Genomic DNA, 26,783 nt, shown 5'->3' with positions numbered 1-26,783 from the left:
CAGCCACTGAAGCACAGAGGCCAGAAAAAATATGCCATATAAATGCAGAAAATATTCTGTTTTTTTTGGTCGCAGCCACTGAAGCACAGAGGCCATAAAAAATATGCCATATAAATGCTGAAAATATTCTGTTTTTTTTGTCGCAGCCACTGAAGCACAGAGGCCAGAAAAAATATGCCATATAAATGCTGAAAATATTCATTTTTTTGTCACAGCCACTGAAGCACAGAGGCCAGAAAAAATATGCCATATAAATGCAGAAAATATTCTGTTTTTTTTGGTCACAGCCACTGAAGCACAGAGGCCATAAAAAATATGCCATATAAATGCTGAAAATATTCTGTTTTTTTTGGTCACAGCCACTGAAGCACAGAGGCCAGAAAAACTCAGGATTTACCTGGATTCAAATTAAACCAGTAGGGTTTGCACCCTAGTTTGTAACGGTGGTGGAGGGAGGAGGACGCTAAAGGACAGCTGTATGTGGAGTCATGAGGCGTGCAGAGAAGGACAGCTGCATGGGGAGTCAGAATCAAAAACTCAGCACAAGTCTTCCGGCGTGCAGTAACCCTCCGAGATCCACCCCTCATTCATTTTAATAAAGGTCAGGTAATCCACACTTTTGTGACCTAGGCGAGTTCTCTTCTCAGTTACAATCCCTCCTGCTGCACTGAAGGTCCTTTCTGAGAGGACACTTGAGGCGGGGCAAGACAAGAGGTTCATGGCAAATTGTGACAGCTCTGGCCACAGATCAAGCCTGCGCACCCAGTAGTCCAGGGGTTCATCGCTCCTCAGAGTGTCGATATCTGCAGTTAATGCCAGGTAGTCCGCTACCTGCCGGTCGAGGCGTTCTTTGAGGGTGGATCCCGAACGGTTCTGCCGCTGCCTTGGACTGAAAAACATTTGCATGTCTGACGTTACAGAGTGGCCAAAGTGCTTTGTCCTTGCAGGTGCACTCGTGGCAGGATTACTGGCACCTCTGCCCCTGGAATGTTGATGAGTTCCTGAAGTGACATCACCCTTAAAAGCATTGTACAACATGTTTTGCAGGCTGGTTTCTAAATGCAGCATCCTTTCAGACTTGTGGTATGTTGGTAACATTTCTGCCACTTTATGCTTGTACCGAGGGTCTAGTAGAGTCGCGACCCAGTACAGGTCCTTCTCCTTAAGCCTCTTGATACGGGGGTCCTTCAACAGGCATGACAGCATGAAAGACCCCATTCTCACAAGGTTGGATGCAGAGGTATCCATCTCCGCTTCCTCGTTATCAAGGACTGCATCATCCACGGTCTCCTCCCCCCAGCCACGTACAAGACCAGGGGTCCCCAAAAGGTCACCACTAGCCCCCTGGGAAGCCTGCTCCTGTTGGTCCTCCTCCTCCACAAAGCCACCTTCCTCCTCTGACTCCACTTCTGACACCTCTCCCTGCGTTGCAGCAGGTGCCTGGGTTCGTTCTGGTGATTCCGACCAGAAATCGTGCGCTTCCTGCTCCTCGTCACGCTGGTCTACAGCCTCATCTGTCACTCGTCGCACGGCATGCTCCAGGAAGAAAGCGAAGGGTATTAGGTCGCTGATGGTGCCTTCGGTGCGACTGACCATATTTGTAACCTCTTCAAAAGGGCGCATGAGCCTGCAGGCATCGCGCATAAGCACCCAGTAACGGGGTAAAAAAATCCCCAGCTCTGCAGATCCAGTCCTACCACCCAGTTCAAACAGGTATTCGTTGACGGCTCTTTGTTGTTGCAGCAGACGTTCCAACATGAGGAGCGTTGAATTCCAGCGAGTCTGGCTGTCGCAAATCAAACGCCTGACTGGCATTTTGTACCGCTGCTGAATGTCAGCAAGGCGTGCCATGGCTGTGTAGGACCGTCTGAAATGGGCCGACACCTTCCTGGACTGCCTGAGAACGTCCTCCTGGGTACTTTGAGACAAAACGTTGTACTATTAAATTCAGAACATGTGCCATGCAGGGCACATGTGTTAAATTGCCCAGTCTCAGTGCTGCCAACAGATTGCTTCCATTGTCACACACCACTTTTCCGATCTTCAGTTGGTGTGGGGTCAGCCACCGATCGGCCTGTGACTGCAGAGATGACAGGAGTACAGATCCGGTATGGTTTTTGCTTTCCAGGCACGTCATCCCCAAGACAGCATGACAACGGCGTACCTGGCACGTCGAATAGCCTAGGGGGAGCTGGGGGTGCACAGGTGTGGAGGAGGAGGACCCAGCAGCAGAGGACGAAGAAGAGGAAGAAGACGAGGTAGAGAGCGAAGGAGGAGTAGAGGTGGTGGCAGAACCGCGTGCAATCCGTGGCGGTGACACCAACTCCACTGTCGTTGTTGAGCTACACATTCCCTGCTTCCCAGCCATTACCAAGTTCACCCAGTGGGCAGTGTAGGTGACATACCTGCCCTGACCATGCTTGGAGGACCATGCGTCATATGGACCTTTGGCCCAACACTAAGTGACAGAGATGCGGTGACTTGGCTCTGCACATGGTGGTACAGGTGTGGTATTCCCTTTTTTGAAAAAAAATTGCGGCTGGGTACCTTCCACTGCGGTGTCCCAATTGCTACAAATTTGCGGAAGGCCTCAGAGTCCACCAGCTGGTATGGTAAAAGCTGGCGGGCTAAGAGTGCGGACAAGCCAGCTGTCAGACGCCGGGCAAGGGGGTGACTAGCAGACATTGGCTTCTTACGCTCAAACATGGCCCTCACAGAAACTTGGCTGGGGGCAGATGACTGGGAATGGGAACTGGTGGTCAAGGTGGAAGGCGGAGTGGAGGGTGGTTCAGACGGGTGAAGGACAGCAGAGGTAGAGCAGTAAGATGCTGGACCAGAAGGAGGGTGGCTTTTAGTTTGCCTGTTGCCTTTGAGGTGTTGCTCCCAAAGTGCTTTGTGCTTGCCGTTCATGTGCCTTCGCATAGAAGTTGTACCTATGTGGCTGTTGGGCTTCCCAAGACTCAGTTTCTGACTGCACTCATTGCAAATGACAACGCTTTTGTCAGAGGCACACACATTAAAAAAATCCCACACTGCTGACCTTTTTGAGGCTGGCAATCTGGCGGTAACAGTAGAAGTCGGCGGCGTTGGCGGCAATGGCGGGTGCGTTGGCCGGCTGACCACAGGTGCCGATACATGTTGTTGCCCTACTGTTCCCTGCGAGCTGTCCTCCCTGCTTCTTCTAAGTCTTATTCTCCTCCTGCCTCTCTGACTCTCCGTCTCTCCATCTGAACTATCCTCCTCTTCCTCTCTTCTACTGGGCACCCATAAAACATCAATCTCCTCATCCTCATTCTCCTCAGATGCATCAATTTCTTCTAACAGCTCACAGAAGGAAGCAGCAGCGGGGACCTCCTCGTCATCACTCATTATGTCCATCTCTGTTGTGTTCTCTGCCAGAATTAAATCTGGTGTAACGTCCTCATCTCCTTCATCTTCTTCTGCCAATAATGGTTGCGCATCACTCAGTTCAAGAAACTCATGTGAAAATAACTCCTCTGACTCCAGTGAAGAAGGGGCGCCGGTGGTGGAGGAAGTGTTACGTGGGGTGCCCATAGCAGTGGAGGATGAGGATGTTGTGGTAAAGTTAGAAACGGTAGAGGATGGGGTGTGCTGTGTAAGCCAGTCAACTACCTCTTCAGCATTTTGGGAGTTCAGGGTCATTGCCTTTTTAAAACTGGGCAATTTCCTAGGGCCACAGGATAGCATAGCAGCACGGCCCCTTGTGCCTCTGCGTGGCGGCCTGCCTTTGCCTGGCATTATTTTTAAAACAACAACAACAACAACTCAGGTGGTGTTTCTAGAGACGGTATTATTATTGATATTTAGACAGAATGTGAACAAGCTCACACAGCTAGATGGGAGTTGTTTGAAAATGAAGAAGAAGAACACACTGGGCAAACAAGGCCTACAAGGTCAACGTATACACTACTACAGCAGTGGATACGGAATATATTATTGCTGCCTGAAAAACGTCACTCGGGTGGTGTTGCTAGAGACGGTATTATTATTGATATTTAGACAGAATGTGAAAAAGCTCACACAGCTAGATGGTTGTTGTTTGAAAATGAAGAAGAAGAACACACTGGGCAAACAAGGCCTACAAGGTCAACGTATACACTACTACAGCAGTGGATACGGAATATATTATTGCTGCCTGAAAAACGTCACTCGGGTGGTGTTTCTAGAGACGGTATTATTATTGATATTTAGACAGAATGTGAACAAGCTCACACAGCTAGATGGTTGTTGTTTGAAAATGAAGAACACACTGAGCAAATAATGCCTACAAGGTTAACGTATACACTACTACAGCAGTGGATACGATATATATGATTGCTGCCTGAAAAACGTCACTCGGGTGGTGTTTCTAGAGACGGTATTATTATTGATATTTAGACAGAATGTGAACAAGCTCACACAGCTAGATGGTTGTTGTTTGAAAATGAAGAACACACTGAGCAAATAATGCCTACAAGGTTAACGTATACACTACTACAGCAGTGGATACGGAATATATTATTGCTGCCTGAAAAACGTCACTCGGGTGGTGTTTCTAGAGACGGTATTATTATTGATATTTAGACAGAATGTGAACAAGCTCACACAGCTAGATGGTTGTTGTTTGAAAATGAAGAACACACTGAGCAAACAAGGCCTACAAGGTTAACGTATACACTACTACAGCAGTGGATACGATATATATGATTGCTGCCTGAAAAACGTCACTCGGGTGGTGTTTCTAGAGACGGTATTATTATTGATATTTAGACAGAATGTGAACAAGCTCACACAGCTAGATGGTTGTTGTTTGAAAATGAAGAACACACTGAGCAAATAATGCCTACAAGGTTAACGTATACACTACTACAGCAGTGGATACGGAATATATTATTGCTGCCTGAAAAACGTCACTCGGGTGGTGTTTCTAGAGACGGTATTATTATTGATATTTAGACAGAATGTGAACAAGCTCACACAGCTAGATGGTTGTTGTTTGAAAATGAAGAACACACTGAGCAAACAAGGCCTACAAGGTTAACGTATACACTACTACAGCAGTGGATACGATATATATGATTGCTGCCTGAAAAACGTCACTCGGGTGGTGTTTCTAGAGACGGTATTATTATTGATATTTAGACAGAATGTGAACAAGCTCACACAGCTAGATGGTTGTTGTTTGAAAATGAAGAACACACTGAGCAAATAATGCCTACAAGGTTAACGTATACACTACTACAGCAGTGGATACGATATATATGATTGCTGCCTGAAAAACGTCACTCGGGTGGTGTTTCTAGAGACGGTATTATTATTGATATTTAGACAGAATGTGAACAAGCTCACACAGCTAGATGGTTGTTGTTTTGAAAATGAAGAACACACTGAGCAAATAATGCCTACAAGGTTAACGTATACACTACTACAGCAGTGGATACGGAATATATTATTGCTGCCTGAAAAACGTCACTCGGGTGGTGTTTCTAGAGACGGTATTATTATTGATATTTAGACAGAATGTGAAAAAGCTCACACAGCTAAGTGGCAGTGGTTTGAAAATGAAGAAGAAGAACACACTGGGCAAACAAGGCCTACAAGGTCAACGTATACACTACTACAGCAGTGGATACGGAATATATTATTGCTGCCTGAAAAACGTCACTCGGGTGGTGTTTCTAGAGACGGTATTATTATTGATATTTAGACAGAATGTGAACAAGCTCACACAGCTAGATGGTTGTTGTTTGAAAATGAAGAACACACTGAGCAAATAATGCCTACAAGGTTAACGTATACACTACTACAGCAGTGGATACGATATATATGATTGCTGCCTGAAAAACGTCACTCGGGTGGTGTTTCTAGAGACGGTATTATTATTGATATTTAGACAGAATGTGAACAAGCTCACACAGCTAGATGGTTGTTGTTTGAAAATGAAGAACACACTGAACAAATAATGCCTACAAGGTTAACGTATACACTACTACAGCAGTGGATACGGAATATATTATTGCTGCCTGAAAAACGTCACTCGGGTGGTGTTTCTAGAGACGGTATTATTATTGATATTTAGACAGAATGTGAACAAGCTCACACAGCTAGATGGTTGTTGTTTGAAAATGAAGAACACACTGAGCAAACAAGGCCTACAAGGTTAACGTATACACTACTACAGCAGTGGATACGATATATATGATTGCTGCCTGAAAAACGTCACTCGGGTGGTGTTTCTAGAGACAGTATTATTATTGATATTTAGACAGAATGTGAACAAGCTCACACAGCTAGATGGTTGTTGTTTGAAAATGAAGAACACACTGAGCAAATAATGCCTACAAGGTTAACGTATACACTACTACAGCAGTGGATACGGAATATATTATTGCTGCCTGAAAAACGTCACTCGGGTGGTGTTTCTAGAGACGGTATTATTATTGATATTTAGACAGAATGTGAACAAGCTCACACAGCTAGATGGTTGTTGTTTGAAAATGAAGAACACACTGAGCAAATAATGCCTACAAGGTTAACGTATACACTACTACAGCAGTGGATACGATATATATGATTGCTGCCTGAAAAACGTCACTCGGGTGGTGTTTCTAGAGACGGTATTATTATTGATATTTAGACAGAATGTGAACAAGCTCACACAGCTAGATGGTTGTTGTTTGAAAATGAAGAACACACTGAGCAAATAATGCCTACAAGGTTAACGTATACACTACTACAGCAGTGGATACGGAATATATTATTGCTGCCTGAAAAACGTCACTCGGGTGGTGTTTCTAGAGACGGTATTATTATTGATATTTAGACAGAATGTGAACAAGCTCACACAGCTAGATGGTTGTTGTTTGAAAATGAAGAACACACTGAGCAAATAATGCCTGCAAGTGCACTACTATTGGTGCACTACTATGAAGAACAGCAACAGCACTGTACACGTTAAAGAACAGTAAGATAAGTAAAAGAAAAAAAAAATATATGTATATTAAAAAAAATATTTTTCTCGGGTTGGTGCTGCTGAACTACTGGGAGCAGCACAGTAGCACACCAGTCCCACTCCCCAACACTGCTAGACTAATAGCACTGGGCTTATAGTAGCAACTAGCAAAGTAAAAAAACAAAAAAAGAAAATAAAAGCAGTCCTTACAAGGACTATTGGGTTATTACAGCAGTCAGCAGATGAGATCAGAAGAGATCAGTGCCCACAGCAGGCAGCTACATACAGAGCACTGCAGTAGAAGGTAGATTACTAGCCAGCAAAGCTACCCTAAAATGTCCCTCAAATCCCTGCAGACTTCTATCCCTCCAATACAGAGCAGTATCAAGTAGATTACTAGCCAGCAAACTTACTATCAACTGTCCCTCAAAGAAATCAGTGAAATCAGTAACAGCTCTCTCCCTACACTAGCTCTTGCAAGCACACACAGGCAGAATGAAAAAAACGCTGCAGGGCTTCAGTTTATATATGGAAGGGGAGTGGTCCAGGGGGTGTGGGGGTGGTCCAGGAGGGAGAGCTTCCTGATTGGCTGCCATGTATCTGCTGGTCTGGGGTGAGAGGTCAAAAAAAAGCGCCAGGTAAGGCGAACCCAAAATGGCGAACGTCGCGCGACGTTCGCGAACATTCGGCGAGCGCGAACAGCCGATGTTCGCGCGAACAAGTTCGCCGGCGAACAGTCCGCGACATCCCTAAATGCTATTACATACGGTATTATATACTGGTGACCAAACTTCTTGATTAAGAGATATTCATTTCCTATAAAGCCACAAGGAAGGGAGGGCTTAGTTGTATGGGTCTCTACGAATTTCACTCTGCACAGCATTAATGTGCACACAGAGACACACATACTATTATTGTTGTATTGTATTTCTGTCATTATGAATGACTAGGCAACAAATCTGCAACCTATAAATGACTTGAAATGAACGTGTTATAATATTTTATATATATATAAATGTATGTAATAAAATTTTTTATATATATATGTATGTTTTATATATATATATATATATATATATATATATATATATATATATATATCGACGTTTCGGCTACCAAACTTTAGCCGTCCTCAGGAAGAGAAACATCACACAAGTGGGGTTGTATTTAACATACAACAGTGGTGCCAAATTAAGCTATGATGTCATCATAAAGTGTCAACCAAAAACAATGTTAAAAAGAAAGAGTGCCAAACAGGGTTAATCAAAATCGCTAATCGCCAACAGCTGTGACTAGACGTATCAGTGTTTGTCATTATAGTGCCGGTGAACTGTGGAGACTCAGTGATAAATCGGTTAAAATTACCATATACAGCAAAGCCTGATATAGTGCAGTGAGTGTCACCAGGCTAGCTGTGTACTTACCCCCAGGTAGCGATCATAGCCCCACATGGCCCTGTTGTACCGATATGTCCCTCTGTGCAGAAAACCCGCCGACATACGCGCAGAAGGACCCCATTGGACGCCCACAAAGTAACATACCCAAGTATCACTTCGGAATTGGTCTGCATCATTCCTTCTGCAGTGCTGCGGGAGCTGTAGGTCCTCCCTCCCATCTGGATAGGAGGAGGCTCACACAGCCTCAGCATTCCATCCCTTATCTCTTGCTGGAGATCATGCCCCCTTTTTTATTATTATATTCCGCTCCGGCGTTGGCCTTCAACTATTCGTTAGAGGTCTCACCTGCAAGAGCTAGTAGTAAGGGTTTCTCTCCACTGCTCATTTGCCCGTGTACTGCATAAGGGATGCTTGGGTGCTAGTGAGCCTGTCATGCTGCTGTAACAATGTTGCTTGGGATGCCAGCTTCACTCTTTCCAATTGCTCCTGTATTAGAATATCCTCTGGAAGCTAATTTTTCAGAAAGGGTCACCAGCTGTGATTCGGCAAGCCCACAATCCAAATTGTTACGAATCACCCTCAAGAACTGGGAGTAAAGTGTCAAGGGCCTGAAGGCACTCAGCGGAGGGGGTAGTCTGGACCAGGGAGGAAGCTAAGGGCAATATCCAAATTTGAAGTACAGACAAGGGTTCAAGAGGATGGCACAATCAAAAGGTCAAAAAGGCAGGCAGCATATTTAATACAGTGTCAAAAGTCCAGGCAGGGTCAAGTTCAGAGAATAAACAGTAATAATAACACCCAGGTACTCACAGAAAATAAGACCTATCATCGGGCATTGAACCGGCGTCTCTGGCGTCCCTTTATTTTGAATTTGGTGCCAGTGACGTAATCAGGACGCTCACGTGGGGATCCTGGGCGCCGCCATCTTGGATGCAACGCTGGAAGGGAGAGACGCTCCTGCCGGCGCTGCCGCCGGTAAGAGCCCTGACAGTACCCCCTCACCCACGGGGGCCTCTGGACCACTAAGCCTTGGCCTCTGGGAAAACTGCTTGTAGAACTCTTTAACCAAACGAGGGGCATGAACATCAGAATGTTTTCCTCTGGAGAGTCTGGTGTCTAAGATTTTTTCCACCTCGTACTCATGTTGGCCGTCCACAGAAATAGCAGAAGGAGGAGGCTGGTCAGAAGAGAAGCAATTAGAAATTGTTGGTTTCACCAGGGATACATGGAACACATTGGGAATTCGCATCTCAGGGGAAAGCTGAAGTCTGACAGCCACGGGATTAACAATCTCCACAATGGAGAATGGACCAACAAATCTTGGACCCAATTTGGGAGTAGGCACTCTTAAGCGAATGTTTCTAGTGGATAACCACACCTTGTCACCAACTTTATATAGAGGAGAAGATCTACGTCTCCGATCGGCAAAAGTCTTATGCACCAGAGCACTCTTTTCCAAACTGGATTTGGTCACAGCCCAAATAGCAGACATATGGGCAGCCTGATTGTCTGCAGCAGGGACGTCAGACAAGACGTAGTCTTGAGGGAAAGCTTGAGGATGTTGTCCATACACAGTCATAAACGGATACCTTCCAGTGGAAGTGTGGCATGCATTGTTATGAGCGAATTCCGCCCACGGGAGGAGATCTGACCAATCATCTTGACAAAGGGAGACATGATTCCTCAAGAATTGCTCTAAAGCTTGGTTCACTCGTTCTGCCGCCCCATTGGTTTGGGGATGGTAGGCGGAAGAGAACTGAAGCGTGATACCTAAGTCTTTACATAAAGAACGCCAGAACTTAGCTGTAAATTGAGATCCCCTATCAGAGACTATATCAGCCGGGAAGCCATGCAACCGGAAAATAAATTGGATGAAGAGCTGAGACAGTTCCACCGCTGAAGGAAGTTTTCGCAAAGGGATGAAATGTGCCATTTTGCTGAAGCGATCAATGACTACCCATATCACAGTGTTCCCTCTTGAGGGTGGGAGCTCTGCAAGGAAGTCAATTGCTAAGTGAGTCCATGGACAAGAGGGGATGGGTAGAGGTTGTAACAACCCACTAGGGCGAGTATGACTAGCCTTGGAAGTGGCACAAACAGTACAGGCAGCAACAAAGTCTTTGACGTCTTTACGGATAGTCGGCCACCAGATTAGACATCGTAACAACTCAAGAGTCTTTTCAGGACCAGGATGTCCAGCTTGCTTGGAACACTGAGTCTGTTGTAAGATGGGCAGGCGAAGCTCCGAGGGCACAAAGCCATCCCAATGGGTGTATCAGGAGGAGCAGAGGACTGGCCAGCCACAATTTGTTCAGCCAATTGAGGAAACAGAGATGCAATAATCTTGGCAGGAGGATTCAATCGGGGATTCAATCTCTTGAGAGATTGTATGAACTCTAAATTCTTATGGTCAGTATAAATAGTGACTGGTATCGAAGATCCTTCCAGGAGGTGACGCCACTCCACGAGAGCAAGCTTTATAGCCACGAGTTCACGATTCCCAACGTCGTAATTCTGAGAAAACTTCTCGGAGAAGAAAGCACAAGGATGTAATTTTCCATCAGCAGGATGTCTTTGGGACAAAAAAGCGCCAGCTCCAACCTTGGATGCATCCACTTCAATGGAGAAGGGTAACTCAGGATCAGGATGACGAAGGACAGAAGCGGAGGTGAAAGCATCTTTCAGGGTCTGAAATGCTTCAACAGCTGACGGGGGCCATGAATGGGATTTACCCCCTTTCCGGATGAGGGCAAGGATAGGTGCAATGCGAGAGGAGAACCCCTTAATAAACTGTCGATAGAAATTAGCGAATCCAATGAATCTCTGAATCGCCTTGGTACTCAACGGAAGAGGCCACTCCTGAATTGCAGATACTTTAACGGGGTCCATCTCGAAACCCTCTGGAGAGATGATGTAGCCTAAAAAAGGGATCTTGGACACTTTAAAGACACATTTCTCCAGCTTGGCAAAGAGAGAGTTCTTTCTCAGACGAGAGAGTACTTCCTTTACCTGGGAGCGATGGCTTACTAGGTTCTTGGAGAAGATTAGGATGTCATCTAGGTAAACAACCACAGATTTTCCCAAGAGATCCCGAAAGATGTCGTTCACGAATTCTTGGAAGATGCGGGGGGCATTACAGAGGCCAAAGGGCATCACAAGATATTCATAGTGCCCATCAGGAGTGTTAAATGCCATCTTCCATTCGTCCCCTTCACGGATGCGGGTGAGGTTGTACGCCCCGCGTAGATCCAACTTTGTGAAGATCTTAGCCCCTTTCAGCTGGTCAAAAAGTTCTGCAATCAAAGGCAAAGGGTATCGATTCTTAACTGTAATCTTATTAAGTCCACGGTAATCTATACAGGGATGCAGACCACCATCCTTCTTCTCTACGAAGAAGAAACCAGCCCCTGCTGGAGAGGTAGATGGGCGAATAAACCCCCATTGAAGGTTTTCTTGGATATAATCCTTCATGGTGGTACAGAGACAGAGGATAAGTACGACCTCTAGGAGGCATGGTTCCAGGAAGGAGATTGACTGGACAGTCGTAGTGACAATCAGGGGGAAGGAATGCTGCAGACTTTTTACAGAAGACATCGGAGAATTCCTTGTAGAAGGATGGTAGAGTCTTCAGATCTGTCGAAGCGATATTCACCCATTGGAGGGGATTAGCAGGAAGACAATGCTTCTGACAAAATCGACTCCAATGAGAGATCTGCCCAGAAGACCAATCAATGGTGGGGTTGTGTAGGTGAAGCCAAGGCAGACCCAAGGCGACAGGAACGGAGGGGCAGGAAATAATCAGGAACGATAACTTCTCTTTATGTAAAGTCCCAACCTGCACAGGTAATTCTCCTGTCGTCATGGAGATTAAAGAGGTCTGTCATCAATTGCTGTAACCCGAAGGGGGGTGGTCAATGGATACAGGGGAACCTCCATATACTTGGCAAAGAGAGCGTCCATGAAATTTCCGGCAGTCCCAGAATAAATGAAGGCAGAACCGACAATAATTCTTAGTAGCCAGACGAATCTGTAAAGGCAGAAGAAACCGATGAGAATTCTCTTGGGAACTTGAGGTAACCCCTCCCACATATGTAACCAATGTTTTTCATAATGTTCCATATACAGATTTGCAAAGGAGGGGGCTATGTTGGATCCCATAGCTGTCCCTGCTATTTGTAAAAATAACTTATTTTTAAAGGAGAAGTAATTCTGGGACAAGATCAAATCCAATAAGGTGATCAAAAATTCCACCGGTGGTAACCCCTGGTGGGACGTGGACAAGGGTTCCCTACAGACTGCTATCCCATTGGCATGTGGAATCACAGTGTACAAACTAGATACGTCCATTGTGACTAATAAGCTGTTAGGGGGAATCGAGAGTCCCTTCAGAACATTAAGCAGGTCCTTGGTGTCCCTTACAAAAGAGTCTGTCTGTTGTACTGGGGGTTGCAAGAAGTACTTTAAGTATTTCGCCACTGGTTGGAAAAGAGATCCCAAGGCTGAGATAATTGGTCATCCTGGGGGTGTCGGAAGTGACTTGTGTACCTTAGGTAAGGAGTAAATGAAAGGGCATATGGGAAATTGCGTTGTTAAAATTTGGCCCGTGGTGGTGCTGATCCAATTGGCTGCCATAGCCACTTGGATCAGGATATCCAATTTTTCTTTCAGGGGATTGGTAGGGTCTTTAGGTAAGCCCTTTTAGATCTGACAATTGTTTACCTAATTCTTCCTCATAGCATTGTCTGTCAAGTAGTACAATGCCCCCCCCCACTTTGTTAGCTTGTCTAATGATTAAATCCTTATCTGCTTTCAAAGTAATAGAAAGCACTGAAGTCGACATGACTGGCGAATACACCTTCAATACAGAGGATGCAGAGAGAATCTTGTTTGCTGATTTGCCATCTTCTTCTACTGCCACTGGTAGTACCCCTCGGGACTTGTACCATAACCTATTAAACCTTAAAGGGATACTGTCATGGGAAAAAAAAAAATTTTCAAAATGAATCAGTTAATAGTGCTGCTCCAGCAGAATTCTGCATTGAAATCCATTTCTCAAAAGAGCAAACAGATTTTTTTATATTCAATTTTGAAATCTGACATGGGGCTAGACATTTTGTCCATTTCCCAGCTGCCCCATGTCATGTGACTTGTGCCTGCACTTCAGGAGAGAAATGCTTTCTGGCAGGCTGCTGTTTTTCCTTCTCAATGTAACTGAATGTGTCCCAGTGGGACATGGGTTTTTACTATTGAGTGTTGTTCTTAGATCTACCAGGCAGCTGTTATCTTGTGTTAGGGAGCTGCTATCTGGTTACCTTCCCATTGTTCTTTTGTTTGGCTGCTGGGGGGGGGGGAAAGGGAGGGGGTGATATTACTCTAACTTGCAGTACAGCAGTAAAGAGTGATTGAAGTTTATCAGAGCACAAGTCACATGACATGGGGCAGCTGGGAAATTGACAAAATGTCTAGCCCCATGTCAGATTTCAAAATTGAATATAAAAAAATCTGTTTGCTCTTTTGAGAAATGGATTTCAGTGCAGAATTCTGCTGGAGCAGCACTATTAACTGATTGATTTTGGAAAAATTTTTTTTTCCCATGACAGTATCCCTTTAAGAAAAGAGAGATTGACTTACTGTTAGCCAGCACTTACCTTTCTAGTTACCATAGACAGAAGCTCATTCCTAGGGGCTTTCGCATTAGGAACATACCCACTCTAGGCCGCTTCAATTCTGACTGTAGTAAATGGTGCAAGATTCTTAACAAATGTTCGTCTGATTTACTTTTATTAACATATACTGCAACTGCTTATTCTGGTAATTCTGCTATATCCCTACTTGTATCTGTTAACCCCAATAACTTTTGTCTGTCAGGCCTACTCTACTTTAGTTCTTTGATAAATATCTCAAGCACACATCTGTGTCCACTCCTCCGTGAACTAGAGATATTTTAATAGCCCCAAACCTGGTTCTTGTGTCTGTAAAACTCTGCCCTTTGCTAGCTATTTAATTGATTAATTGATTAATTAGGCTCTGATTTTCCCAATCAGCTACATATAAATTCAGACCCAGTATTGGGGATGGCACTCGTGTCTGGGGCATGGCACGAGTGCTGATTTTTCCAAAGTGCTAATATTTCACAAGTGCTTAGAAATGACAGTTAAACAAGGCAGTTGGACAAGGCATTGACAAGGCAAAAGGAACCGGATTCCCCTGCAATCAACAGTGAACCATCTGGGATAAGAAGAAAACAGATTTGTTTGTGCCTGCTAGTTTGTTACTTCTTACTCCAAACATGCTTTATCCTGCATTTCTCTTCCTTTTACTCTCATGCTTCATAAAACATTTTTCACTACCTCCTCCAGCAAATCCCAGTTCTATACAAATCTCAGCCTCTCTACTCTCCTCTCCTTCCCTCTCCACGCATGAAGTTTATAAAGTACTCTGTTTAGCTATTCCACAAAACTCCTCTTTTTCATACAAACTAAGGACTTATAAATCCCACTCTCACTTAGTCTTTCTTTCCTTTCTATTACTGGCAGCTGGGGACATTTCCCCAAACCCTGGCCCTTACCCCATCCCAGTTATATCACGACCACAAGCTCCTTCTCTCCGGAGCAAATTCAAAATGTACAGAACTCTTACTCCTATACCCAAAAACCCAGTTAATCTTTCCTGTGCTCTCTGGAATGCCAGATCTCAGGGCCGGGCTGCGCCGCTCAGGCGCCCAAGGCAAGCCGGCAGACGCTGCGCCGGCGTAGCCCGGGTGCGCATGCGCAAGGCAGCGCTCGTGTGCACATGCGCAAAAAAGATGTGGTTTTTCGTCTTCTTGCGCTACTGCGCATGCGTGAATTGCTGCGAACGTGTGCATGCGCGAATTGGTGCGAGCGTGCATTCGCGCGCATGCGTAGGAGCGCAAGAAGATGGAAAAAACCCAGAGAGTCAGGCACCGGTCTGGGGGTAGGCGACAGAGGAGGTACGTGCCTGGCGCCCCCCAGCTTTGCGCCCTAGGCACGTGCCTACTCTGCCTACCCCTAGTTCCGGCCCTGCCAGATCTGTCTGCAACAAACTCACCGCTATACATGACCATTTCATTGCAAATTCCTTTAACCTACTCGCGCTTACTGAAACCTGGCTTTCTCCTACAGACACTGCCTCACCTGCTGCCTGTCCTATGGGGGCGTACACCTTACTCATACTCCCAGACCTGGTAACAGACCCGGAGGTGGGGTAGGTTTGCTTCTCCCTCCCCGCTGTACTTTTAAAGTTCTTCCACCTGTTCCCTCTCTATCATTCTCCTCATTTGAGGCTCACTGCATTAGGCTCTTTTCTCCTGTTTCACTCTGCATTGCTGTTATATATCGACCAACAGGACCAACTGCACAATTTCTGGACAACTTTGCTGCCTGGCTTCCTTACTTTCTTTCATCTAACATCCCAACCCATCACATTAGGTGACTTTAATACACCCGTTAACAACATTAACAACTCTTCTGTCTCTAAACTTCTTTCACTAACCTCCTCCCTAGGCTTATCTTTGTGCTCAGACTCCCCCTCTCACTCCAATGGTAATACTCTGGATCTCATATTTACCAGACTCTGTTCAACCACCAATTTTACTAACTCACCATTTCCCCTCTCTGATCACAATATGCTCACATTTCAACTCTCACTAACTCCCTCCTCACCCCCTGCTATTCCCCAAACACGTACTTACCATGACTTGCAAGCTGCAGACGTGTCACATCTCTCTTCTTCCTTTGACTGTCTTCACTCATATCTCAGCCATCTCATGTCCTAATGTGGCTACCTCTGTCTACTATAGTACTCTCACCACTGCCCTAAATGAGCTTGCTCCTATAAAAACTAAACGTTCTAGACCCAAACCACTTCAACCTTGGCATACTGCTCATACAAAAGCACTCCAAAGACATTCACGTGCACTTGAGCGTCGCTGGCGCAAATTCCGTTCAGAATCAGACTTTTGGAGCTACAAATCTGCCCTGCGCTCCTATAACACCAGCCTCTTCCAAGCCAAACAAACATACTTTACTTCATTCATTAACTCCCTCTCTAAAAAAACAGCACAACTTTTCTCCACCTTTAACACTCTCCTTTCCCCTTCTCCACCCCCTCCATGCACATCTGTCTCTGCTCAAGTTATTGCTGAGCACTTCAAAAACAAAATTGGCACTATCAGAAGGGACATTACACTACTCACTGTCACTGATGAGGAAGTCTCAAAGCTTCTGGCCTCTTCTCACCTAACCACCTGCCCGCTTGATCCAATTCCCTCAAAAACTTCTCCGCAATACCAATCCTTGTCTAATCAAAGCCTTAACTCACCTATTTAATCTTTCGCTCTCAACAGGACTGTTTCCTTCTCAACTAAAACATGCTCTTGTAACCCCCATTCTGAAAAAACCCTCTCTTGATCCCTCCAATCTTGACAACCTCCGACCTATCTCTCTGCTACCTTTCATCTCTAAACTAGTCTACAACCGACTAACCTCATTCCTCTCTCACAATAACCTGCTGGACCCCCTACAATCTGGTTTTAAGCCACAACACTCCACGGAAACTGCCCTGACTCGACTAACTAATGACCTTTTAACCGCTAAAGCCAACAATCATTTCTCACTTCTAATACTGCTTGATCTCTCAGCCGCATTTGTCACTGTAGATCACCCTCTCCTCCTCCAGTCCCTCCATTTGCTTGGCCTTCGTGACACAGCCCTGTCCTGGTTCTCTTCTTACATCACCAATCTTTCCTTCAGTGTCTCCTACAATGGAGTATCATCTTCTCCCCTACCTCTCTCTGTTGGAGTTCCTCAAGGCTCTGTCCTGGGACCATTACTATTCTCCCTCTATACTTCCTCCCTCAGCAAATGAATCAACTCGTATGGTTTCCACTACCACCTCTATGCTGACGATACTCAGATCTATCTCTCATCTCCTGATCTCAACCCAGAACTCCTAACTCGCGTCTCCTCCTGCCTGTCCACTATCTCTACCTGGATGTCGCAACGCTACCTTAAATTAAAACTCTCTAAAACTGAAATGGTTCTCTTTCCTCCAACCAACACCAGTAACATCCCGGAAGTATCCATCATAGTTAACATTTCCTCTATCACCCCCTCTCCCCAGGCCCAGTGCCTTGGGGTTATCCTAGATTCTGCCCTGTCATTCACTCCTCATATCCAGTCACTTATTAAATCATGTCACTTCCACCTAAGGAACATATCCAAAATACGATCATTTATCACCCAAGATGCTGCCAAAATTCTTATTCACTCTCTCATCATATCGCGTCTAGACTACTGTAACTCTCTTTTAATTGGCCTTCCCCTCCAGAGACTTTCACCTCTCCAGTCCATAATGAACACTGTTGCGAGGCTCATATACCTCAGCAACCGCTCCTCCTCTGCCTCGCCATTCTGTCAATCTCTGCACTGGCTTCCGTTACCTTTCAGAATCAAATTAATGACAATGACTTTCAAAGCACTTCATAACTCTGCCCCACCCTACATCTCTGAACTCATCTCTATATACTCACCCAATCGCTTACTACGCTCCTCTACTGACCTGCTACTCAACTCTTCTCTCATTACCTCCTCACATGCTCGCATTCAAGACTTTGCAAGTGCTACACCCCTCCTCTGGAACTCTCTCCACGGTCTGTCCGACTTTCTCCCAACCTTTCTGCTTTCAAGAAATCTCTGAAAACGCACTTCTTTCGAGAAGCCTACCCTCACTCTGCTTAACTACCAAACGCAACACCACATACAATACCACATTTCTCACCCACTTAATTCGATCTTGCCCACTCCCACACCTTGTGTATTACTCCCTTCCCTTTAGACTGTATGCCTATGCATAGGGCCTTCCTCACCTTTTTGTACCTGTATTGATGGTGATGTATGTAACTCCAAATGTTCTATGTATATAATTCATGTGATTTAGTTGTATAATCACATTTACTTTACAGTGCTACGCAATATGTTGGCGCTATATAAATACATGTTAATAATAATTGATTTTGTGGGCAAGGATTTGAAGAGCACACAGACAGATATAACAGACTTTGAAAACACCATTTGCTACAGTTGTCTCAAAATAAATCTGTTGACTGGATTAAAAACATTGAGACACATTTAAATAAATACAGATAAACGACGATTGACAGCTCAGGTGACTCAACTGACTCCGACCCAGGGAACACGTCCATAGCCTCATGACAACATACTTCTGCCCCACGTCCTTTTTTAGGGACAACTGCAACCCCCCCTCCCACATTATCCACCCAAGGAGCAGGAGGGGAAGTAGGACAAGGAGGGGCGGCCAGAAAAATCACAGACAAGCCTCCACGAAGGGGGCAGAGCAGGACATAGTGATTAATCTCTTACAACACATATTGACTATGGGGGAGTCTAGACTATTAAATAGGGGCTTGAAGTTCGTACCCACTAACCCTTCTGATCCTTTTGAGGTACACAAGGATATCCACAGATTAAAAAGACACCTTAAATTTAAGGATTATTTTAAGGACAAAGAACGCAGATAAGGATTTAATCATTAGACAGGCTGACAAAGGGGGGCCATTGTACTACTTGACAGGCAATGCTATGAGGAAGAATTAGGTAAACAATTCTCAGATGTAGACACCTACAAGCGCATAAGGTGGCCATAGACGCAAAGATCCGTTTGTTTGGCGACATCGCCAAATTAGCCTATCTTTCCCCGATATGCCACTAATGGGCATGGCTATATCAGGGGTAATCTGAACGTTTGGCCCTATGGCTGAATGATCGGATTACGATGAGAGCGCAATGGGCTTCGGCAGGACGGTCGGGACAAAATCAAACCTGTCCGATCGATCAAACGACCGATCTCCGCCGGATGAAAAAAGTTGGGACTGTCCACACACGGTCTGAAAATTGAACGAATCCACGATTCGTACAATAGGATCTTTGTGTCTATGGCCACCTTTACTTCTAAAGACCCTACCAGTCCCCTGAAAGAAAAATTGGATACCCTGATCCAAGTGGCTATGGCAGCCAATTCAATCAGCACGGTAACGGGCCAATTTTTAACCACGCAATTTCATCACTCCTTACCTAAGGTACACAAGTCGCTTACAACACCCCCAGGACGACCAATTATCTCAGCCATGGGATCTCTTTTCCAAACAGTGGCAAAAGACTTTTTCTTGCAACCCCCAGTACAACAGATGGACTCTTTTGTAAGGGACACCAAGGACCTGCTTAATGTTCTGAAGGGACTCTCGATTCCCCCTAACAGCTTATTAGTCACAATGGACGTATCTAGTTTGTACACGCTGGTTCTACATGCCAGTGGGATAGCAGTCTGTAGGGAACCCTTGTCCACGTCCCACCAGGGGTTACCACCGGTGGAATTTTTGATCACCTTATTGGATTTGATCTTGTCCCAGAATTACTTCTCCTTTAAAATTAGTTCTTTTTACAAATAGCAGGGACAGCTATGGGATCCAATGTAGCCCCCTCCTTTGAGAATCTGTATATGGATCATTATGAAAAACAGTTCTTGAGGGTGATTCGTAACAATTCAGATCATGGGCTTGCCGAATCACAGCTGGTGATCTTTTCTGAACAATTTGCGTCCAGAGGATATTCCACGGGTCTAATACTGGAGCAATTGGAAAGAGCGAAGCTGGCATCCCAAACAACATTATTACAGCAACCACTCGGGAAAAAACAGAGATTATTTTCACAACGGATTGGACGGTGGTAAACCCATTAGTTAAAGAGGCCTTGACTAACAGGTGGGAGATTATTTAATCAGACCCTGGTTCTCCCTTCTTTGGGAAGAAGAAACCCTTGGTTGCATATAGGAGAGATCGCAATCTGGGGGATCTATTAGTGGTCAAAAATTTGATGGGAGATCGTGGAAAGAAGGGCACGTGGCTGGACAGACCCCTTAAAGGGATACTGTCATGGGAAAAAAATTTTTTTTCAAAATGTATCAGTTAATAGTGCTGCTCCAGCAGAATTCTGCACTGAAATGCACTGACATGGGGCTAGACATTTTGTCAATTTCCCAGCTGACTTGTGCCTGCACTTTAGGAGAGAAATGCTTTTTGGCAGGCTGCTGTTTTTCCTTCTCAATGTAACTGAATGTGTCTCAGTGGGACATGGGTTTTTACTATTGAGTGTTGTTCTTAGATCTACCAGGCAGCTGTTATCTTGTGTTAGGGAGCTGCTATCTGGTTACCTTCCCATTGGTCTTTTGTTTGGCTGCTGGGGGGGGGGGAAGGGAGGGGGTGATATCACTCCAACTTGCAGTACAGCAGTAAAGAGTGATTGAAGTTTATCAGAGCACAAGTCACATGACTTGGGGCAGCTGGGAAATTGACAGTATGTCTAGCCCCATGTCATATTTCAAAATTGAATATAAAAAAATCTGTTTGCTCTTTTGAGAAATGGGTTTCAGTGCAGAATTCTGCTGGAGCAGCACTATTAACTGATTCATTTTGAAAAAAATTTTTTTTCCCATGACAGTATCCCTTTAAAAAGGGTTGCTTTAAATGTGCAGGGTGCCTAACATGGTATGTTACAGGGCACTGATTTCAAACACCCGAGGACAGGAGCCAAATTCACCATTAGACACAGGGTGTCCTGCACCACTGACCATGTGGCTTATATGGCCTGGTGCCCTTGTGGGCTACATTATGTTGGTAAGGTATCCACGACATATAGAGAGAGGATGAATAGGAGTGCCATAGGAGTGCCATTAGAATGGCCCTGACGACTGGGAAAGCAGACCAACCGGTTGCGAAACACTGACTGAACTGTAGACACACTCTTCCCCAGTTTAGACACATGGTTATTGACCATGTTCCAGTCCTCCTGAGGGGAGGCAACAGGGCACTATTACTTGTCCAAAAGGAGTCAATGTGGATATACAAATTGGATACTCTGGCACCCAAAGGACTTAATGAGACATTGCCTATGTCTCCTTTTTATTAGACATTGGGATTAGAGGGCTTGGAGTAAGATTTTTGGTGGCTTGAACTGACTGTGTCTCTCTTGAGATGCATGAACAGGTCCACGGTTCAGCATTAAGTGACTGACAGACCATGAACATTTGAATACTGATCTTGATAATGTTGCATATGAAAACTCGGTCAAATTGTAACATACATTTGTATCGAAGTTGTGATACTGTGACCTAGATACTAATGATACTTTGTTTATCTTTCCAGGATGATTCCCCGGAATAGCATGAACAGCTCCTCTCCATTGGTTGCCCTTAGCAGTATGCTCGGCCGTCCAGCAGGTGACGCCAGTGTAGGTACAGATCAAGTGACTACCCTCGCCCTTATCAATATGCGATTGAAAGTAAACAAAAGTGAGTTGTCAGTGGTTGAGCGGTGGCATCACAGGCTCACTAGCACCCAAGCATCCCTTATTCAGTACATGGGCAAATGAGCCATGGAGAGAACCCCTTACTACTAGCTCTTGCAGGTGAGACCTCTAACGAATTGTTGAAGGCCGACACCGGATCGGAATATAATAATAAAAAAAAGGGGGCATGATCTACAGCGAGAGAGAAGGGATGGAATGCTGATGGTGTGTGAGCCTCCTCCTATCCGGATGGGAGGGAGGAGCTACAGCTCCCGCAGCACTGCAGAAGGAATGCGGACCGATTCAGAGGCGATACTTGGGTATGTTACTTTGCGGGCGTCCAATGGGGTCCTTCTGCGATGTATATCGGCTGGGTTTTCTGCACAGAGGGACATATCGGTACAATAGGGCCATGTGGGGCTGTGATCGTTACCTGGGGTACCTGGTGAGTCTCCACAGTTCACCGGCACTGTAATGACAAACACTGATTATGCGTCTAGTCACATCGGTTGGCGATTAGCGCATAAGAGACTTTGATTAACCCTGTTTGACACTCTTTCTTTTCAACATTGTTTTTGTTTTAGTTGACACTTTACGATGACGTCATAGCTTAATTTGGCGCCACTGTTGTATGTTAAATACGACCCCACTTGTGTGATGTTTCTCTTCCTGAGGACAGCTAAAGTTTGGTAGCCGAAACCTTGAGGAAATAAACCAGAGCCTTTGAAGCTTTTGCAAGACAGCCCTGTAAGTGCGGTTTCGTTTTCGATACTGTATATGAAAGTTGTTTACCGGCACCCAGGCATTTGATGGTTTTGTGTGGTGTGCACCAGCTTGGACTTGCTATATATATATATATATATATTTATCTTATTACTATATATTTTTTTGTTGTAAGTTGTTAATCAGAAGTGATTTACTATTAATATATGCCCTTGGTTTCCTACTTTCTTGTTTGCATATTGTTTTTAATGCCCCTCCCCTCTTTTATTCTATTGATTAATTAATTTATTCAGGTGATTGGTGGGTTTGGGATATATTTCTGTTTTTTGTTCAGCCTACGAAACACGCAAGGCTATGTATTAATTTACTTTGTGGCCTAAAATAAAATTCTCAGTCTTTTTACAGGCCTGTTTGTGGGATTTGTAAGTGCCTGCCATTTCTTCCATTGGTTGGATACTATAATTGTTACCTTGATATAATCCTTACACGTCCGCTCTCTTTTATGCATCTGTAATATAAAAAGAGGGGTTTATTAGATTGGCATGGGGTTGCAATGGCAGCATAAGTGATACAGTGAGAATGTTGATAGACTGAATGGCTCGTACTGCTCGGCAATTAGTGAAAGTAATAAAATCCGGTGAGAGCACATACCCTGTTGTAGTTCTTTCCTGCACTCTCTCTCTCCACTGGTCGTAGAGCTTGGAGTTGAGCATCCAGAATGTCTAAAAGCTGGTCCAGAAGACGCACTGATGATGTCACATCACCTGCATATATCTGCCCTCGAGTGTGACGGGCCAATTCTCCTGCAATATTAGCTGCATTCTCTCCGCTCTTTATCTAGGGTGAATAAAGAAGTGACATAAGAGAAGAGGAACCACAGAGCAGTAAGCAGATGTAGTCTAAGCATCCTTTGCATAATAACTCTATAGTGCCAGCCAGGGCCGGAACTAGGGGTAGGCAGAAGAGGCAGCAGCAATGATAGGGGTCGCTGGGCAGCTACCTCTAAAATTGTCTTCTGCTACCTCTAGTCCACAACCCTCAGTCTTACTTCCCTTCCTTCCCTCTGTCATCCACCCCTCTATCGCTCCCCCCTCCCTCCTGTCACCCTCCCCTCCATCGCTGTCCCCTCCCTCCTCTCCCCTCCGTCAATCACCCCTCCCATCCGTCAATCTCCCCTCTCTCCTCTCCGTCAATGTCCCATCCTCTCCTTCGCTCACACCTCCCTCCTCTTCCTCGCTCTCTTTCACACCTCCCTCCCTTCCCCTCCATCGATGTCCCCTCCGTCCTCTCCCCTCCATCGTTCATCCCTCCATTCCCTTCCCTCTGTCGATTTCCCCTCTGTCACTCTCTCTCTCCCTCCCTTCTCCTCCCCTCCATCGATGTCCTCTCCCCTTGGTCAGTCTCCCCTCAGTCACTCTCTCCTCCCTCCCTTTCCCCCCCCATCACTCACCCTTTCCTCCCTTCCCCTCCATCGCAGTCCCCTCCTCTATGATGCTTACCCCTTCCTCCCCTCCATCTTCTCTCTCTCTGTCATGCCTGATCGAGCCCATGCACATGCCTAGGGTGCCTGGCCCTGGTGCCAGCCATCTCCACACTTATTGGCATACAACCCTACTCACAAACATTCATTCCAAACACCTTCTTACCTTCTGTGACACCTGGTTTACCCACGGAGAGGTGCAGTTGCTAAGATCTGGGCCACGTGGATTCCACACGCCTAGGGTGGGCAGACAGAGAAATGAGGCGGTACCTAGAGAGACCACAGTGTCATTTAGCAAGTGTAGGAATCACAGTAGAGCTATTATCAGCGCTGTGAAATATGCTGACGATATATAAATAAATGTTAATAATAATATTGTAATTTCTACATGGGAGATTGCACTTTACATCATCAAGCTGCTGAAATGCACCTCCAAACCCCTTGGAATGCTGGAGAAGTCTGGTAGCTACTAACCATATTCAAAGTTCACTAGACCAGTGACCCTAACTGCAGACTGGTTGCTATGGATGTTGGAAAACAACAGACAGAGATTGTTATAGTGCATGTTAATAAATGCAGGGAGGGTCTATTGTTGCTTAGCAATGTGATGTCATGTTTGACCTGTAACCCTATGTGATCTTCTTCTTCCTCTTCCTGTGTATGCTCTCTATGAAAAGTTCCTGTTGCGGACATGTTATGCTGAGTTCTATAAAGCAACCAAGTTGCTGCTCACACAGAAGTTGGTGTGTCTGTCCTCACTTACAGAGAAGCTGCACATGCAGTTCAGATAAGCCCTCTCCTAACAGGCTATGGGCCCAGATCACAGCACCACTGGTATCTGATCCTGAGAATCTCTGGAGAGACAGACAGAAGCTGAGTGCATGGTAAAATGGCAGTTAGTCTGGAGTTCACGTCAGGCATAGCAAAGCTGGATAACAGCTATGGAAATTTAAGGTGGAAATGCTTTTATGTAAGGAGGACTTGTGGGAGGTACTCAGCACAGAGAGACCAGAAAACAATTCTGAGGATTGGGATAAAACAAACAGACAGACTAAAGCACTTATTAGTAGTGATGGCCGAATTTGCGCCGTTTCGCTTCACCGAAAAATTCGCGAATTTCGCGCGAAATGGCAAAAAATTCACAAAACGGCGCCGGCGTCTCGTTTTTGACTAATTTTTGACGCAAATTTTTGCGGGCGTTTCGCTAATTTATTCGCTGGCGGCGAATCGCACAAATTCGTCGCAAATTCGCGCCTGGCGAATAAATTCGCCCATCACTACTTATTAGCCTACTGGTAGAAGATGATCAACTGATTCACATCAGGAAAGAATCTACAGCAAAAGGTATGTGGAATGCACTGCAGGCACTTCATGTGTGATCAAACTTAAACATTAAACTGTGCCTGCTGTGTAAGCTATACAGCATGAGACTGCAGAAAAATCAGGAAATGGCAAACATTTAAATGCAATTTTAGAAATTGCAGAATAGCTCAGAGGAATTGAAGAGGAAATTAAAAGACAGCCATCTAGCAGCTCTCCTTCTACGCAGCCTTCCTGAATCATATAGCCCTCTGATAAATGCCATTGAAGTCAGACCAGAGTCAGAAATAACTCTAGAATAAGTCAAAGGCAAGTTAATTGATCAATATAATCTCAGAAAGGAAAACAGAGCTGAAAAAAACTATAGCACCAGAAACAGCTCTTTAAAGCTGGAAAAATTGCAAAAGGAGATGCACAGAGCAGAGTCTGTTTTTTCTGTAAATACCCAGGCCAGTGGCAAAGACAGCAAAATAAATTGCAAAGGGTGTTACACATAAAACTCCAGATAGTATAGAAACACAGTGGAGTGGATGTTCCAAGCTTACTCAAGATAACTGCTCATCAAACTGGCATATTGACTCAGGAGCACATGACAAGTGATAAGTATCTTTGATCAAATAAACTGTGATACGAACGAGAAAGTGTTCCTTGCAAATGGGGACCTGCAACCCTTTGTGATCTTCTTTTTCCTCTTCCCGTGTATGCTCTCTATGAAAAGTTCCTGTTGCAGACATGTTATGCTGAGATCTATAAAGCAACCAAGTTGCTGTTCACACAGTAGTTGGTGTGTCTGTCCTCACTTACAGAGAAGCTGCACATGCAGTTCAGATCAGCTCTCTGCTAACGATGGAGAACAGAGAAATCTTTGTATAAATACACAATTGCATGTATGGTTTTGTAGTGCATATATAAAGACAAGGATGCAAAGAGTCTGTAAAATGGGACAGCTGGAGGTGCTGGTGCTGGAGGGAAAATATGATGTGATTGGTGTGGCCGAAACATGGTTTAATTTGTCGCATGACTGGGCAGTTGATATCAGCGGCTATACTTTGTTTTGGAGGGACAGAGGCAATAGAAAAGAAGGAGGGGTATGTCTGTTTGTTAGACAGGATTTAAAAGCTTATATAAAGAAGGAGGTTATGTTAGAAAATTGGAGTTCTTCACCAATTGTAAAGAGTCCAGCAAATTAATTTTAAGGAATATGCTATAGACCCCCCTAATGTAAGTGAGGAGGAGGAGGCTAAGCTCCTGATGCAAATAGAGAAGGCTGCTCATTTGGGTAAAGTTATGATAATGGGGGATTTTATTTACCCAGATATTGACTGGAGCAACAGCACTGCCAGATCAGTTAATGGGAACAAGTTTATAAACTTGTTGCATGACAATTTTATGGCACAGGTTGTTGAAGAGCCAACCAGAAAATATGCTATTCTAGTGATCTCAAATGACCCAGAACTTATAGCAAATGTGCAAGTTATTGAACCCCCAGGTAATAGTGACCATAATGTTATATTATTTTATGTCTGGCGCAA

General features: G+C 44.9%; 1 protein-coding gene across 4 annotated transcripts in view; it reads right to left on the bottom strand.

Annotated features, from left to right (window-relative positions):
• Positions 1–26,783, bottom strand: part of LOC108712655 (adhesion G protein-coupled receptor L1-like) — a 442,227-nt gene that overhangs the window by 50,699 nt on the left and 364,745 nt on the right. For all 4 annotated transcript variants that reach the window (XM_041588058.1, XM_041588060.1, XM_041588059.1 and 1 more), the window contains 3 exons: positions 24,098–24,201; positions 23,103–23,288; positions 22,921–22,959 (listed from right to left, as the gene is read on the bottom strand). In XM_041588058.1, the coding sequence (XP_041443992.1) occupies positions 22,921–22,959; positions 23,103–23,288; positions 24,098–24,201 (329 nt within the window). The remainder of the gene's footprint in view (positions 1–22,920; positions 22,960–23,102; positions 23,289–24,097; positions 24,202–26,783) is intronic.

The sequence above is a fragment of the Xenopus laevis genome, chromosome 3S (genome assembly GCF_017654675.1).
Source record: "Xenopus laevis strain J_2021 chromosome 3S, Xenopus_laevis_v10.1, whole genome shotgun sequence".
Taxonomy (NCBI): Eukaryota; Metazoa; Chordata; class Amphibia; order Anura; family Pipidae; genus Xenopus; species Xenopus laevis.
The sequence above is the reverse complement of the archived record's forward strand: the minus strand, read 5'-3'. Positions and strand labels throughout refer to the sequence as shown.